This window comes from Lates calcarifer, linkage group LG17, assembly GCF_001640805.2.
Source record: "Lates calcarifer isolate ASB-BC8 linkage group LG17, TLL_Latcal_v3, whole genome shotgun sequence".
Lineage (NCBI taxonomy): Eukaryota > Metazoa > Chordata > Actinopteri > Centropomidae > Lates > Lates calcarifer.
The window spans coordinates 34869-51931 of NC_066849.1; the positions used below are offsets into that span (position 1 = coordinate 34869).

General features: G+C 39.6%; 1 protein-coding gene and 1 long non-coding RNA gene across 2 annotated transcripts; one reads left to right on the plus strand and one right to left on the minus strand.

Moving 5' to 3' along the window:
• Nucleotides 1-341: 341 nt before the first annotated feature.
• LOC108900702 (uncharacterized) lies at nucleotides 342-12097 on the minus strand. Its single transcript, XR_001963783.2, has 3 exons — nucleotides 10644-12097; nucleotides 3853-3914; nucleotides 342-3726 (listed from the first exon to the last, which is right to left on the minus strand). It is a non-coding gene; the product is annotated as an uncharacterized LOC108900702 (long non-coding RNA).
• Nucleotides 9111-16988, plus strand: LOC108900701 (prothymosin alpha-A). The gene is made up of 5 exons (XM_018701879.2): nucleotides 9111-9306; nucleotides 12107-12175; nucleotides 12277-12361; nucleotides 15074-15153; nucleotides 15930-16988. The coding sequence occupies exons 1-5, from the start codon at nucleotides 9262-9264 to the stop codon at nucleotides 15966-15968; spliced, it is 318 nt and encodes a 105-aa protein (XP_018557395.1). The 5' UTR covers nucleotides 9111-9261; the 3' UTR covers nucleotides 15969-16988.
• The last annotated feature ends 75 nt before the right edge of the window (nucleotides 16989-17063 follow it).

Here is a 17063-nt window from a genome sequence, read left to right on the forward strand (position 1 = left end):
GGCTCTATCTAGGGCTGCGTACCGATCTTATATGGCACCGACTAACATGCTTTGATACTACCCGGTATCGAAAGATGCTTTGTTTTCGGTGCCAAGTTTCGATACCAAGGAGTTAATCACGTGATTGAGGTCTGATAATGCTGCCGGTGATTGGCTGTAACGTTACACACGGTAGAGGCATGTAGGGAGAATACTTACCTGGTTACGCCCACAGACGGTTCAGGTGTATCTGTGTTGTGAACTACAGTGTATGTGTGTGTGTGTGTGTGTGTGTGTGTGTGTGTGTGTGTGTGTTGAAGCGGTTCAAAAATGCGACCAAAGTCAAAGGTTCCATTAGAATGATGTCAATAGTACGTGATGTAATATTAGTAAAAAGGACATCGTTGCTAAGGCAACACAACCAATTTGATGAAGCATTGGAACGTGCACGGAAACAATTTACGAGCAGAAAGTTGCTCCGTGTTCAACTGCAGGAAGATTTAAAGGTGCTTAGTCTGCAGCAGTGAGCATTAGACACTGACTGTCACTTGTTCTTTTGCACTGAAAATTATTTGTTGTATATTTTTTATGTTGGAAAGCTGCTTTCAGTGGAAAAATGCCAAAGCTGAAAAATAAAACTCCAGATTTGTACCATAATATGTAATGTCATTTTCTTTGTTAGAATTGATTTAATAACATTAGTGTCGAAAAAAGTATTGTTCAGGAGCCGTTATCGAAATCAACGTATCTGTATCGAAAATGTTTGAACGATAGCTCTAGCGCATATTAACATTTAGCGCGACTCCGACACGTCTAAGCAGACATCTCTCAAGCAGTTGTGCTGAGAATAAATTACATTTGTTGGTTCATAAGGTTGGTGCTTTATTGTTGTTTGAATGTAGGCTGTTTGAAAAAATATGCCCGGTAGTTGTTCTACATGCCCAACATTAACACACATATTGTCAAAAATAAATGAATGTAGCATAAGACTGTTTATGAACAAATTACACAAGGACAGTGAACAGCTCACAGATCCTCTTAAGTATAAGGAACTCTGCTTGAAGGATGAGCAGCATTCTATCCCAGAGATATTCTTTCATCGGGTGTTTTAAGATGGCGGTGAAGGTTCAGCAAACCTCCCCTCTGTGTTTGGTCGTGTGAACACCTGGTGACTGAAGGCTCTGGCACCTGATTCGTATCACTTTCATACTCATCAAGCCATTCAATAAGTTGTGGTGTGTATTGAGTTTCCATCATTGATCTGTCACATATATAAATATCTGTACAAATATTTTCACATCCCACTTTCTCACAGTTTTTGTGTCACTTTATATTTCACACTTATTGTGCTAACACATAAACTGTCAGTGTGCAGTGTGGCCAATAAAGTAGCTCCAATTAATGCCTTTTAAAAAAAAAAAAAAAAAAAAGCTTCTTTTTGTTCATTTGTCCTGCTCAGACAATTCAACTCAATTCACTTCAATCCAGTTTTATTTACATAGTGCCCAATGTATTTACACACATCACACATTACTCACAATAAAAGTCCAAATTCATGTTAACCAGACAATGGATGTTTAAATACCCAACTGAGGATGCAGACAGGTGCAGCATCCTGTTCTTCATGTACAAACCAGTGCACGTGAAACTAAAACTGACATAAAAGGATGTTAAATATGTGACGCCACTGACACAGAGCTATGAAGTCACACACATTACACTGGCACAAAGTGATGTGTGGCAGCTAGTGCTAAGTCAGAACAAACAAACTAATCATTTCAATACTTAAACAAATTCAGTACATATCAAACGTGCACTGCTATGTACTGCCTCCGGGAAATAGCCATGTCCTGCACTTGATAATCCAACACAACAGAAGCGTTCACCTTCCCTTGTCTATTTTACTTTTATGTGTTGCTAAACTAAGTGATACAAACATCCAGTCATACTAACATCCTTGAATACTATTGGATTTTAATTTTAATTTACTGTCAAACTACACACCTAGCATCAGTGTTGTCATTACAATTAAGAAAAACCAGTCTTGATTTCATAATTTTGCCGCTTCATGTAGCCAAAGAGTACCATGTCCAGAGGAAAACATGAACAAGAGTTGTGTGAATTTAAACCCGATTGCTCTTCCTCATTGATTGAATGAGTGTCTCAGTAAACTGAAATTGAATTGCAATTATTGAACTTGAATTATGAGTGAATCTGAATTGTTAGAACTGAATGTGGAAGTATATATATAGAGAGTTGAATTTTCAGTAAGGATCAAATACAGTGTCAGAACAAATGAAAACAATTTGATGATGTCACATACAGTTTCAAGATTATTGAAATTAAAATCCAGACTAATGCTAATCAGATTCAGTTGTTCAATGCAACTTAAACAATAAAACATCTAATTATGTGATTCAAATTCAGTGCAATTATTCAAGTTGAACATTTCAAATTCCAATAGAAATGATTTAAATTCAGTTTGAAGTGACATGTATGTCTGCTCATACTCACTGCCCTCAACATTTCTGTACATTCTGCAGGAGAAGCAGGCCTCATGCTCAAAGTTACATGATTGCAAGCAAACAACTAGATATGTATCTGATTCTTCTCCTTGACAGACTCAAAATTCATACGGTACACACATTTTACATATACATAAGATTATTTAGATGTCTAAATAAAATGACAAGACACACGCACTTAGTCCTGTCAAACTTTGGAAAAAGGTTTCTTTAACAAAAAGGCATTTGATGTGCACTGGAGTATAGACTCCTGAAATTGTGTTTGCAGAAAGTGTAGATTCAACATCAAACCTTGCCTGAGGTATAGAACATTTAATATAAGCACATGCTTAACATGAGCAAGAGCTGGGAAACACAATTCACAAAGTGAAAATTCAATTATCCATGTGCTGCTTTTGTTGAAGAGATCAGAACAAACTGATGAAAAACTCTTTCAGCATTTTGTATTGATGATAAATGGAATCACTGCATCAAAAACCTTTTATGTCTACACTCGTATTGCCTGGTAAACAGAATTTGTCACTGTCATGATAAATGCTGAAAGAAGTTCTTCATCATCTTCATCATCAGTTTCCACACTGATCTGCTTTATAGTAACCAAATATAGTGGATGAGCACAGCTTTTGGTTTCAGTCTGGTTTCAGTTTAAGGCACCATGATACTATACCATAGCTGTGCACAGCCATTCCTTGTACGTTGTTCATAGTTCCAGCACCTTTAACATCTCTGTTTGTGTACAGTGGGAAAAGGGGCTAACTGACTTTGACTGACTATGTGATGGCTGAGATTCTGTTCTACAGTTTATTGGGCATGCCAATTGTCATCTTATTATTTTAAGTTCCATAAACACATCATCAGACCTGTGACATGTCATTTCATCCTTTTAACTATTCAAGTGTCATACAAACCTGTTTGACTAGATTTCAATGGGAAAACAACAAACCTCTGTGGGTGACAAGTAGAAAAGCTTCCATTTGCTTTCAGTCTGTGTTTTCTTATTAAAAGAATCACAATCAATCAATATTCAAAGTAAAGTTGTAAATAAATTTGTTCTAACACACAGCTGCAGTTACTGACATGATCACTGCCTCTTCTCATGAAAACCTGTCCAGTGAATCCAGTTCCACTTTGGACTCCACTCCTGGTTTTCTCTGCAGCCTCTCTGGAGTGATACCACTCTCATCCTCTCTCCACCATTTCAAACAGCTGCCTGCAGTCTACCCTGTGATGGAGGAAGAGGGAGACAACCTTTGTTGACAGGAAAACATTGGAGGGAGGGAGTGTGAGATCTATCAGACAGGAGGAGGAAACCAGTGGCCACGCTCCTTTATTACCTTTATCACCGTACCTTTTAACAGAATTGTGTTTTTCAGTCCAAGTCAAAGTTGCAAAGTTTGAAATTTCATTTTCCTTTAAAACAAACAGAAAACAGAGAGACAGATATTTAGTGTCAAAGTCCAGGTGGGGACCCAAATGAATTTCTCTGTCCCTCATTTCCTGTCACTAAAAACATAAAGTAAAAAAGAAAGCACTTTTTAGCCTCTTCATTGATGCATCATGTTGTGTTACACCTTCTCAGCACCCTGTGTTAGACAGGAGCTGAGCTGTGTGACCACACACAATTACAGATAAGCACACAAATCAACACACTTGAAAGTGATAAAGATCCAGTGCAGAGTTGCACGTGTTTAAAAATGCAGACCACAGGTAATTACTTGTTGAGGCTGTCGTTCATTCCAACATTAGAAACTGCAAGATTAGAACTCTTGTGTTGTTTGCAACAGAAGTCCCCTTTGGCTTCCCATAAATTGAATGCTGGTGTAGACCAAAGAAAGCTAAAAGGAGGATGACTATTGGACTTAAAATCATCAACTGGACACAAACATGACAAGTGAATGATAATGTTACTCAGTGTCAGCTGGATGAGTAACACATAAGCTATTATACTGAAATTAGATGATAAAAGATCTTTTGTGATCTGTTTTCTTTCCTGTCCTTGTGTTTTTGTGGATTTGTTAAGCATCATAAGTCATGGCCCAAGAATGATCCCAAATCCACATTTAGCCAAGTATGGTTTGAATGACGGGAGGTGTTTATGCCCCGCCCGTGTTGATGAACATAGTGCTCTGGTTGGACTACCAAATAGGTCCTGGGGCCCAAGGGCTCAGGGGCCTTTAAGCAAAAGTCACTTTCAAATATTTTATGTTGAAAAGTCAAAGAAGGGATGTCGTCACCACAGTGTTCTGCTCCTGATCCTGATCCAAGACCATACCATGTTCTGAACATATATTTATTCTTTGTAACATTGTTTTCCTGCTCAATACAGCTCCTCAGTGCATACCAAGAGTACAACAAGGCTAAGCAAGTAGTAAAGCAATTTAAATATGTTTGAGCAGCTCTGCTTTAAGAAAGTGTTGCTGGAGTGCTGTTGCCATTGGAGGGGTGTGTGCTTGGTTTGTGGCAGTGTTTAGGTGGGTGGTACGTGACAAAGTAACATCCAAATGAGTGTCAGGACCAAAGGTTCCTCAGCAGAACATTGTGTTATAACAAGATCAATGTTGTTCACTTCATCCACCAGTGGTCATAATGTTATGGCTGATCTGTATATTCCTTTGCACTCTGAGCGATCGCTTCAGTGAGTCTGTCCACCAGCGATCCACTACTGCCCCCTGCTGTCGAGAACTGTAGAACTACATATAATGCAGTTGAAATGATCCTACAGTAAACTGTGATTAAGTAGACAAGTAGACCTTTAAACATTTGTGACGTTTTGTGATTTTTTTTCATTAATGAGTACTTAGGTGGTAGGACTGTGTTACATCATTCTGTAACCATACTGCAGAATCTTAGGCTCATGTACCCCAACCTCTAAAGTACAAAAAAATAAAAAAAAATAAATAAAAATAAAATAAAATAAATAAAGTTACAAAAAAGTTACAAAATTCCAAATCTACAAAACTTACTAACTACTGTACTTACTAACGTGATTAACAGTAATAATATTGATAAGATGATTAGAAGAAGAAAAAGAATGGTAAATGGTAAATGGACTGTACTTATATAACGCTTTGCTAGTCAGAAAAGACAGACAGCGCTTTTTCTATACATGCAAGTAAGTGCTCTCTAACACACACACATTTATACACTGATGCACACAAGAAGGTAAATGAGGTTTTTCTTAAAAGCAAATGGTCTGATAAATATACTTTGTTCCTCTAAAATGAGCTGAAATTGATGGTATTAGTGTTAATACTGGCTTTTATTTTGATGTAACAGCCAGTGGTGGCAGCCATTCTGCTAATAGTTGGTTGACAGCTCTGTTGATCTCTTCACCAAATAGGAGACACATCTGTGTCAGAAATTCCCCATGTCACCAATACACAATTACAAGTCAGAGGCAGAATTGGTTTCCTTACTGCTCATAATTATTGTTTAACAATATAATGTGAATGTGGCATGAGGAAAAGTATGTGCAAGAAATATCTCTGTCTTATATGAAGCACTATTGCATTACAGATCAGTGCTATGGACTCTCCTACACATAGCACAACATGTTTGAGAGAGAGAGAGAGAGAGAGAAAAGGAGGTGCAGTAACTCCCCAGTGCAAATGGATTCAAGAAGTGGATGATGAGTATTACACCCCACCTGCACACCAGGATCAACACTATTAAATCAACAGGAAACAATAAAGGCATTTGAATAGGACTCCCTTATATATTCTTCAGTCATCTACAGTTAGATGTCTACAGGGAGTCAGCACAAACCTGTATTGTGGGGCTGTGGTTTAAGGTACCAATGAGACAACAAAATACAATCCAGGAAGGCTAGTTGTAGTAACAAATTATGTGTTCAGAGATTATTAAACACCAAGACACTTCACAACAATTTAATACTAACAAACAGAATTAGAAACTCTGGAAAGTTATTGATGTGGTAACTATTTTATCTCTCACCACACCAGGTAACCAGCAGAAATGCTCAATTTATGTTACAAAGTAACTGACCAGAAATGCATGTGCTTGCTTGTATTTGATTGGCCAGCACAGTGCACACTGAAGCACAAGTTAAGTGATGTTAAAAATGTTTCACCCTGTGTTGTTTTGCTAAAGCCCCCTGAGTTTGGACCTCTGCCGCACCAAGGGGACCACCTCCATTCACGCAGTACTCAGTCTGAATGTGGCCTAAAATCACCCTAAAGACATCATGAAACAACAAAATGAATGACACACAGAGGCACATAAAGGAAGTACATAGTTCTTTGCAACAACAGTAAGAGACTCAGTGAAAGCTAAGTATAAAACCAATAGTTAGATAAAACACAAAATCATATAAACCAAGTGTGCAAATGTGCCAGTATAAACAGTATGCAGACAATAGCAGTGTAGGTAACTGCTGCATAAAGTAAATGAAAATACATTTGCTCATTAGAAAGTTAATTGTCACAGGAACACTGAACAGACATCTTTCTCTGAGTACCAAGCCAAAACTGTTTGTGGCATCAACTGGAAAGGTCAGAAGTCAGTACACAAGAGGACAAAGCTCAAGGAGGACACTGACATCTGACACCAGAGACCATCTTCGAACAAATGCATTTATTTTTTCAGTTTAGTTTAGCGTATGTTAAAAATGTGGCCTGTATCGTGAGGATTTCAGTCCTGCTTTGACTGCCAGTCCATTCTGCCCCTAATTCGCTCCTGCCATTACCTACAGCCAAACACCCCACCCACTTTCACGAGCCTGCTCTGGCTGATTGACAGCTGTATCAACCACTCAGTGGGCGCAAAGCGTCAGCTTTATGTTCACTCCAGTTCACTAACCAATCAGTTGAAATGTTCAACAATCGCTACGCCACATGGACTCTAAAGGCAGCCATATTGGTGAGGGACAAAAACAGCGCTGGTTGCACTCTTTCAAATCTTCTGATGCAGAATACAGAGGAAATCTCAATGACAGTTTCTTTCTCTCAGTGTTTCCTTCCTTTTTCAAATGAAGCTTTGTATTTGTATTTAATCAGATAATAATCAGTGTTTATTATCTAGTTTTGTGTAGAAGAATGTGGATGTAACAGATAATGAAACTTAAGAACAGTAAATCAGTGGATAAAACACTGCTGATGTTTATGTTTTAAATCTTTATGTATTCTACACAGAACATTTTGACATTAACATGATTTAAATATCTTTCCATACACGTCCATGCACACCCCTCCCCCTTTTCTTTTTTCAACCCCTACTGCCCATTTCTCCTCCTCTTATTTTTTTTTCCTTTCCCTGCTTCCTCTCTCACCCATCACTCATCCCCAGTCTGCCTCCCTGTGTCCCTCTTTCTCCCTCCCTGTCTCCCTCCATCCATATCTGGTGCTCTCTCTCCTCCTCTGTCCCTCTCTCTGTCCCTCTCTGTTTCTCTCTGTTTCTATGTGACTCTGTCTCATTCTGTCTATCTTTATGTCTAAATGCTGAAATTAAACAAAAAAACATCCACAGACAAACACCTACACAAACAATCCAAATGGACAGGCCAATGAAGAGAAAAAAAAGGTTAACCACATATTTTACTTTGTAGCCTACATAACCTGGGGTAACCAACAGTCATGGCACCAGTGGTAGTTGAGCCATTTGACGGTAGATATAGAGATAGAGCAATATCTGCTACAGTAGTAGTAGTGGTAGCAACAGCAATACTTCAATAAGAATAGGAGTAGTAACAGAAGTACCAGCAGATGGCTAACTGGAATATTTACAGTAGCAGTGGGTATTGTGGGTATCACTTACTGGTTTGTACTTGAATAAAGTACATTACACTCAAGTATGATGCTTGGAAAATTTGTTTTTTTTTCCATTAATTTTGAAGTATTTGCATTTTACTGAAGTGATTCTACTCTGTAATGTGAGTGTGAATGGTTGTTTTTTCCAGCGCTGTGATAGACTGGTGATCTGTACAGGGTGTTCCCCGCCTCTTACCCAGTGTCATAGGCTCCAGCACCCTATGACCCTCAAAGGATAAGTGGTATAGATAATGGATGGATGAATGCACTATGAAAACTTTTTGCTTCTTGACTGACTGTAATAAAGATTTCTCTCTTAGTCCAAAGCATATAGTAAACTCAAAAAGTTATGCACTGATTGAATCAGCATTGTAAGAGCTAAGCTAGATGCTATTTACAGCAGGGCCAGCTACACTAACATGCAGCCTATAGTTAATGCTTCAGTGACTTTACTTTTAAACTCAGCTGTACGGTGAGCCGCAGCAGTGGTTTTAGTAGCAGTACCACATTCAGCAGCAGATACAGCAGGTGCTTGCTGTGGTTGGTCTGGACTGCATAACTTATTAAGGGATTAAAGCTACACAGTGCGCGCAGGTATATGTTAACAACACAAGGCATGTAAGACATTTATACTGTGCACCTGTGTCTGTGTATGTTTATCAAAAAGCGACAGTAAAAGTGTGTGTAGAGATAAAACACACACACACACACACACACACACACACACACACACACACAAAAGAAAGGGTTGTCTATTGTTTTCCTCTGGCCAATTGCAGGCTGAATATTTTCAAAGCTAATCGACCAATCACAGTGTACTTCCAGACACCTTTCGCCTCCCCCCCGTTGAATAAAGGCAGGACTTGAGCTGGTAGACACGCCGCTGGCAACACAGCGTCTTTCCTACACGCTAACTGGCTGAAGGAGGATAAGTCTGTTTTTGAATTTAGCTATTTTCTGACTGGATATTAATTTCTTCTTGTATAACTAACATGGCGGACAGTAGAGTAGAAAGCAGCGGAGAACTGAGCGCCAAGGTAAGGACAAGAGAAGAGATGAGGACACAATGCTTTTTCTAACTCCTGCCTCCATTTGTAACTGTATTAGTAATTTGCCTATTTTAAGCACAGTGTCGACATAAAAGAAGACTCTCAGTTTAGTTAATGCTGTCCAAAAATATTTCCTCTAAATGTAGTAAATTGACATTAAACTCCGTGCTGTTGGAATCCCTTGTTGTGTCTAGGTAAAGCAGCTGTGAGAATGGATGGGGAGTGAAGACAGGCTGGTCAAGGCACCGGTTAAGAAAATCTAAAATAAATCGGCTTCCTCTCTGGCTTTAAGTCTGCACTGCCTCCTCGTTGAATCTACACGGAGTCCGACACGAGGAGATTATAGCATGCCTATCTGTCATTTTACAAACTAGATTTAGGGACTCCATAGTTGCTCCATCCAGGTTGCTCTCTGTAGACTGCAGTTCGTGCTCGTGCTGTCATCAAACTCACTGAAAGATTTGCCAGTTGAATAAGTAAATCAGATCTAATTGACTGTTCATTTGTTCCTCCTCTGAAGCATTTAGAACCATGCAGCGATTTAATGGAATAAAGACTTTGATCATTTCACTACGCTACCGCCCACTCAGCGTTTGAATGTAAAACTGTGTAGGCTATAGGTCTTGTTTTAACAGCTGCTGTTTGCTTGGTTTTTTTTTAAAATTGAAATACTAGTATCGATAAAGCGATGACTGCTGATATTTGAGTCACATGCAAAATTGAAATTGCATATTAATTTGCTACTGTATTTGGAGGGAGTTCTTTTGTTCGGAGTTTGACAGAACTGTATGGTGAACTTGGGCTACGAATACAGAGCCTATTATACATGACTAATAACTACACTATCCAGCTTAGTCTGGCCAGGTTGTTGGTGAACACTAATCGGTGACGTGATTGAACAACAATCTTAGTTTATTCATCTCGAGCTCCTTCTGAGTGCCGGCGAAGAGCTTCGATTAATCGGCGGGGGCGCGCACGGTTCCGTGTTTCGTCGTGTTTTTGTTAAAACTGTGGAGGTGCGGTATGTCACCAGGTAGAGTGCCGCTCCTCCCCGTCTCGCCCTTGTCATCATTGTTTTCTTTGATAAGGGTTTAACTCCGCCGTCCCCTCCTGTACCTGCTGCTTATTGTGAGTGCGGGATGCCGAGGCGGCTATATTGATTTCCGCTAGCCCTCAGTTTTGTTTCTGTGCTGTCGTCACTTGGAAAAAGCCCCTTTCAATAACGAGTGAGCGAGTGACATTTAAGAACAAAGCTTAACAGTATAGCTTAATAGTTATATGTATGTACCACACACACACACACACCCGTTCTCTTCTCCCGTTACCTTTAGCAGCTGGTACGCGAGGGGCAGATCGTGTCTGTCTCTCTGAGCCGCGCGCAGCGCTCGGTTCGACTGCAAGCCGCGGGGGGGCGCGAGGGACACAGACATCTCTGCCTAAAAAAAAGGCCATAGCAGCGCTGAGAGTCTGGCGGCAAAGAGCAAAGATCAGCAACAGGATGTTCATAATTCTGTGACAGCCTCACAGACATTTAAATGAAGTTAGAATGACTGATGACTGCTATTCACTCACAACGAGAACATTTGGACTGATATTGTGTGTGTTCTGCTGTATGACGAGGTAATTACGGTGGCCTACTGTATGTGTGGGAAATGTGACTACACCCATGGACTACACGGTCCAGAGGACACTGGAGATAGCGTCAAGGATGTCCTGGAAGCACGTCATGATACAGCAGCATGATATTATAACACTGATGTGTAGTAGACTACGATATATTAGTTATAGTGTTGTTCGGGTGGCACATACATTGAGGGCTAGTACTGCTGAGGTTGTTTGGGGAACTTCAACTGAAGAAAAACATTTACTTGCTTTAGCACCCGACATGATTAGCTTACAGAGAATAATCAGCCTCTGTGCTGCTGGGAGTCGAAGTCTTTACACTCCTGCGTCTCTGGTCTCAACTGCAGCAGTGACAGACGGTGTGAGGTTTCAGCCAGTCAGGACGAGGTGGGAGGGACTCATAAAAAAAACTGACCAATAGGAGGAGTGAGCTCTAAACTACCACTTGACTGTAAAAGGCAACTTGCAGGCCAGCTCCCTGAGGTTGAGGAGGATGGAGGAGGAAGCATCTTTGAGAGTTTCCCTCCTTTTTTAGCAGGACACAAATCCCGCTCTGAGGACTGCATGTAGTGCCAAACCACACTAGTACTTTGTTGTTGTTTGTTGTTGTTGTCAAGTTCCTATTTTCCAACTGTAACTAGCACCAACTGCACTTCTGAGCTTTGTCTGTGTGGTTTATAGCGAGAGATGCATGAAAAGAAAACTCTCCATACTGAGTGAATTTCCATGGGAATATTTAGCATTTCTGAGAGGACATCTTTCATTTTGTACATTGACACACTTTTCCCCCCAAATGCTTCAGGTCAAACATATCAATAGAAATGAATGTATAAAAAATAAAACATTACACAATTTCACATTTTCACTTTGAGTAACTATTTAATCTTCTAGCGTTTGACCACAGAGCCAAGAACATGAGATAGAAAAAATGCACACAGACAATCCACAGCTGAGAAAACCCCTGAGGTGTGAAAACATTTTGCACAGCATTTGACACAGAAAGCTGAACACTGACCTTCCACACTTATCAATTATGTTAATCTGAAAACATAAAGATTGTCATGTATTGTCAGGTTTGGTCATTAAGTCATTTTGTCCTTGTGATCTTTACGCAGCACTAGATTCATAAAACTGGATGTGTGTCTAAGACTATGTTTGCTTTTAGGAGCTGAAGGAGAAGAAACAGACTGAAGAGACAGAGAACGGAGAGGATGCTGCTGCCAACGGCAAAACTGTAAGAACAGCTCCTCTTATTTCTCTCTCACCTTCCAGAACACAGATGATCTTTGTCTCTCTGCCGGTGATGAATACTGTATAACTGTCTCACCCTGTCAGGATGAGGAGAATGGCGAGCAGGGCAATGAAGTAGAGGAGGACGAGGAGGACGTGGGAGAAGAAGAGGAGGAGGAGGATGGAGAGGGTAGGTGTCTTCACACTATGCTGAGCAAAAAAGGATGAAGAAACAACAAGAAGAGTGTAGGGTCATGAAACCCAGCCAGTGCACATCTAATGCTATTTGTGTGTGTGTGTATATTACATATATACACATTTATTCATGAGGTAGTCACCTGCAGTGGTTTTCCAACAGTCTTGAAGGAGTTCCCAGAGATGCTGAGCACTTGTTGGCTGCTTTGTCCTCACTCTGTGGTCCAACTCATCCCAAACCATCTCAGTTGGGTTTAGGTCAGGTGAGTGGGCCAGGTCATCTGACGCAGATTACAGATTTCCACTGGTCTAATGTCCATTCCTTATGTTTCTGTGAGGCTGGTAACTCTAATGAACTGATCCTCTGTAGCAGAGCTAACTCTTGGTCTCTCCTGGGCCGGTCCTCATATGAGCCAGCTTCATCACAGTGTTTGATGGCGACTGTACTTAAGGATACATTCAAAGTTCCTGAAATTTTCTGCACTGACTGACCTTCATGTCTTAAAGTAATGATGGACAGTCGTTTCTCTTGCTTAGTTGACTGGTTGTTGCCATAATATGGATTGGAACAGTAGCTGAATAGGGCTATTCACTGTATAGAACTGTTTACCAACACTACCTCTGCACAACACAACTGATGGTCTCACATTAAGAAGGCAAGAAATTCCACAGATTAATTGATAGACACCTGTTAACTGAAACCATTCAGTGATACTCATGATCTGAAGAATCTAAAGTATGAACATATTTTGGTTTACACTTTTTGATTACTACATAATACTACATAATTCCATATGTGTTCCATTCATAGTTTTGATGTCTTCAGTTTTAATCGACGATGTAGAAAATAATAAAAACAAAGAAAAACCATTGAATTAGAATGTGTGTCCTAACTTTTGACTGGTACTGTATATATTTGTGAAAGCGACTGCATATTTAAAACATGCATTCAAATAATACTTTGACACTGTAGCAGCTCTTATACAAAACCTATTTCACATGGTTAGCAGAAACTGGTTGCTACTGACTTGGAGCTTCAGTATAGAAGCCCAGTCCAGTCCTCACTCTGAAGAAGATAATAATTACCATTAATATGACCATGCATGTTAAACAGTACAGGATTTTAGTTACAAAGCATTTTCTTTAATTAATTAAAGTAACTGGTGTTGCTGGAAATTATTTCCTCTAAATTAATGAAATAGAATGCAAGTGTACACCTGGTTCCAATGAAATGTTTCTTTGGGACACATCAAGCAACTGAACAGAAGTCAGTATTCAGAATATCACTATTCACAAAACGTATTTCTTACATGCACTAAGAAGGCTACATTTTGTTAGAATAAAATTGTGTTCTGTGTAATATAAACATATAAAGCCTGTGCTATGACTTTTAATTAAACACATGTATACATTTAGTGGATCACCAAGGAGGAGATTTCACTGAAACACATATTTATTTAATGCAATGACTGTCCTGCCACCTGCTGGACAGACTGTACAACTGTATAATGTCCTTGAGATGCTACTGACATGAGTTACTGTGACTGGGAGTGAAAGCCACATTAAAGTAAGTTTATTTAAATGTAATTCAATTCAGTAGCTGTTAGGCAGTTACCTACTCTGACTATTTGGAAAGTTAAACTAAAGTGCAAGTTCCTGTTGTCGCTTTAACAAATAATTTAAACTTTGAGAACATTTTCGGTTTTAGTGAGTAATCCCTGGGAGGAAAACAAGGCTAGATGATATTGGATATTTGATATGGAAATATAACATATGCAGTAAATAATATAGAATACAAATCATATAATACAGAAATTAAAATCTATGATATGTGTGTGCTTGGAAAAAAAACAGTCTATAATGAGACAAAGTAGTGTCAGACTGATCCCTGTTTGGTGCTATTTACACAGACCATGTTTGCAGCTGTAGGTCCAGACACCTCACAGCTAAACCACAGAATCATTATGTGCTTCAAAGTGTTCACATTGGAGACTCAGTATGAACAGTGAGTGCAGATGACGGAGCGGTGTCATTTTGTTGCACAAAAGTGTGATCAAGTTACAGTATTTAATGACTGATCGTTTTGTACTCTGTAATTGCAGCACTTATATTCTTTCTTATAAATATCTCACTTATATTCACTTATATTCTTTCTTTGTGTCCATCTTCTATCATAAAGTCAGTATCCCTCATTCATTCATTGCTCATTATCCCCCCTTCTGTTTAGTAAGATATAGTACAGTCCATCAGAATGAACAAAAAACCATTCAGCAGCTGCTTCAATACAGCGTTCATCCCCCGTCACAGTAACCTGCTGCCACTGACATTGCACTGCCTGTATTTACATGTTATTTAACATGTGCATTAGTTAAAATCACACACACCCTCACATAAACCCAGATCACACCTCTAAGTAGTAGACTGAGGAGACAAACCTGAAAGGCGGCTCCATCATTGATCAGTATAGTGAGTGCCACCTGACTGTCTGAGGCAGCTGCTCAGTGCTTCCCCAACCAGCACCACCATCCTCACAGTATTTCACATTGGTCACCTTGTGAAAAGGTTAATGAATTATCATGCTCTTATAGTCACGTTCAAGTTCATATTGAGGAAAACAGAAATGATGAATGAGGAGAGAAACAAAACTAAACGAAAAAACTTGGCCTGAGTTTATCCATCGTCATTTTGATTATCTTTGTGTATTCAGGTGATGAAGAGGATGATGAAGAAGATGACTTTGATGGGCCAACAGGGAAGAGAGTAGCTGAGGATGATGATGATGAAGAGGTGAGGAAGAGTTGCCATACATACGTCTCTTCAGTTGTAAAAAGAGCAGGGACCTAAGAAGTACACATCTGTCTCCATGACAGTACAATGGTGCTAAATGGAATATAGCTTGAGGTACTCACAAGTTAGATTAGATAGATATCTTGGATAATCTACAGAACACAAGCCAAATATCTTAGAAGCGTTTTCTTAGTAGAGGGTCACTCAGCTGAAAAGAGTGTGTGTGCTGTGGGTCATTCAGTGTAACAGGGGCCATGTCTGAAATCACTCCCAGGCACTGTTGTGCAATTAACAGTTTCTGCTCTATATATAGAGCCTTAAAAACCTCTGACAGTGGACAAAAAATATTACATGGTAGTCAATGGCATATACACTGCTTTGTGCTAACAATCAAATTCATTGTATTTAGATGCAAAAATTACAGTGATGTGACTGTCACTTATGATACAATGATGATTTTATAAATGTCAAATGTCGCATTTAAATGTTGCTCTCACTGCTGTGAGAACCACAAACTAAATTTCATTCAGCTCCACTGCACTGAAGAGCAGCTGAGCTGTAGTTTGTTGAGGTTCACGTGTAGCCCAGCATCCAGCACCACCTAGATCCACCTTCACACAGCACAGCCCACTTCACACAGTGTAAAGTTTTTTTTTTTTTTAGCTCGCAGTTCTCTGCGCCTCTGAAGAGGTAGATGATGGTTGGTTTCTACTGTGGTTTCTAGTGTTATATTTTCCTGAGATGGCACTTCTCACCATGTTCTTTCTTGATCCCAGGATGAAGTTGAAACCAAGAAACAGAAGACAGATAAGTAGAGGCAGTAGTGCCTGCTCAGTCCAGAGGACAACACCATCAAGAGACAGCCAGTTTTCCAGCAAACCTTCAAACACCTCAGCCCTCCCTTCTTAACAAGAATACTTTTAAAAACAGAATTAGTTTGTATTTTTATTTACATTTTATATTTTTGTAAATATTGTAAGGAGGTTGGCCATTTTGCAACAGTGATCTTTCTGTATCAAGTGGTGCTTTGAGGACTTTTAGATCAAGACTCATCATCAGCCGTCCACATTCTGCATGAGCCAGCCAGAGGCATCCATCCCTTTACAACCACCAAAAAACACAAACACAGACACACCCTGGCTTACTTCTATTAACTTAGGGTTCTGCTTAGGGTTCCTACAAGGTGTGTGTGTGGATTTGTAGTGGCATAGGAGCATTACCTGATTCAGCACTTCTCAGAGTGCTGATGGTCTATCGCTGGTAGATTGTATGAGATTCCAAGGCTGTAGTTTCTGCAGTCCACCTGTCACTATCTGTCTGTCATTGCCAGATGTTAATGTTCTTATATCTTTGCTATTTTGTTAAACAATAAACAGTCATTTGACTTTGTTGGCTTGTAACTGTGTTAGTTTATGCCTCTCAGAGGTTGTATATACCTGCAGTAACAAGAAAGAGGAGAATCAGTCATCAGTGATGTGTGATCTGTTCAACAGGGAGCAGTGCTCAGATGTGACTCCCACTGGCTCTATGGCTACAGTTTAAACGTAAAAATCAGATCACACCTGAATTCTGCTCCAACAGCTAGAAAATCATCTATAAAACTCCTTGATGTTGTGGTCATGGATTAAAGCTGGTATCCAGATTTTTATTCTTCTTCTTATTATTATTATTTTAGATAACAGGTTAATATGTCATGTAGCTGAGGATTGTAAAACACAAACTGGCATATTAACTGTTGGAGACTCTCAACATACTTTTCTTGTGAAAAACATTCAGCTTGTCAGGTTGCACCTGTCCTGGTTGACAGTTTCAATAAAGTTTGTTCCAAACAGTCAGTGAACTGGAGACTCTGTATTTCACACCATCTTTGTTTCTTCTCACACAGCACTATCCAGCACCAGTGTAGGAGT

Bases quoted from the DNA above. Each gene is read 5' to 3' on its own strand.
- LOC108900701 (XM_018701879.2), top strand. From the start codon at position 9,262: ATGGCGGACAGTAGAGTAGAAAGCAGCGGAGAACTGAGCGCCAAG. The intron at 12,176-12,276 runs GTAAGAACAGCT...TCACCCTGTCAG, and splicing joins CTGCTGCCAACGGCAAAACT to GATGAGGAGAATGGCGAGCA. The intron at 12,362-15,073 runs GTAGGTGTCTTC...TTGTGTATTCAG, and splicing joins GGAGGAGGAGGATGGAGAGG to GTGATGAAGAGGATGATGAA.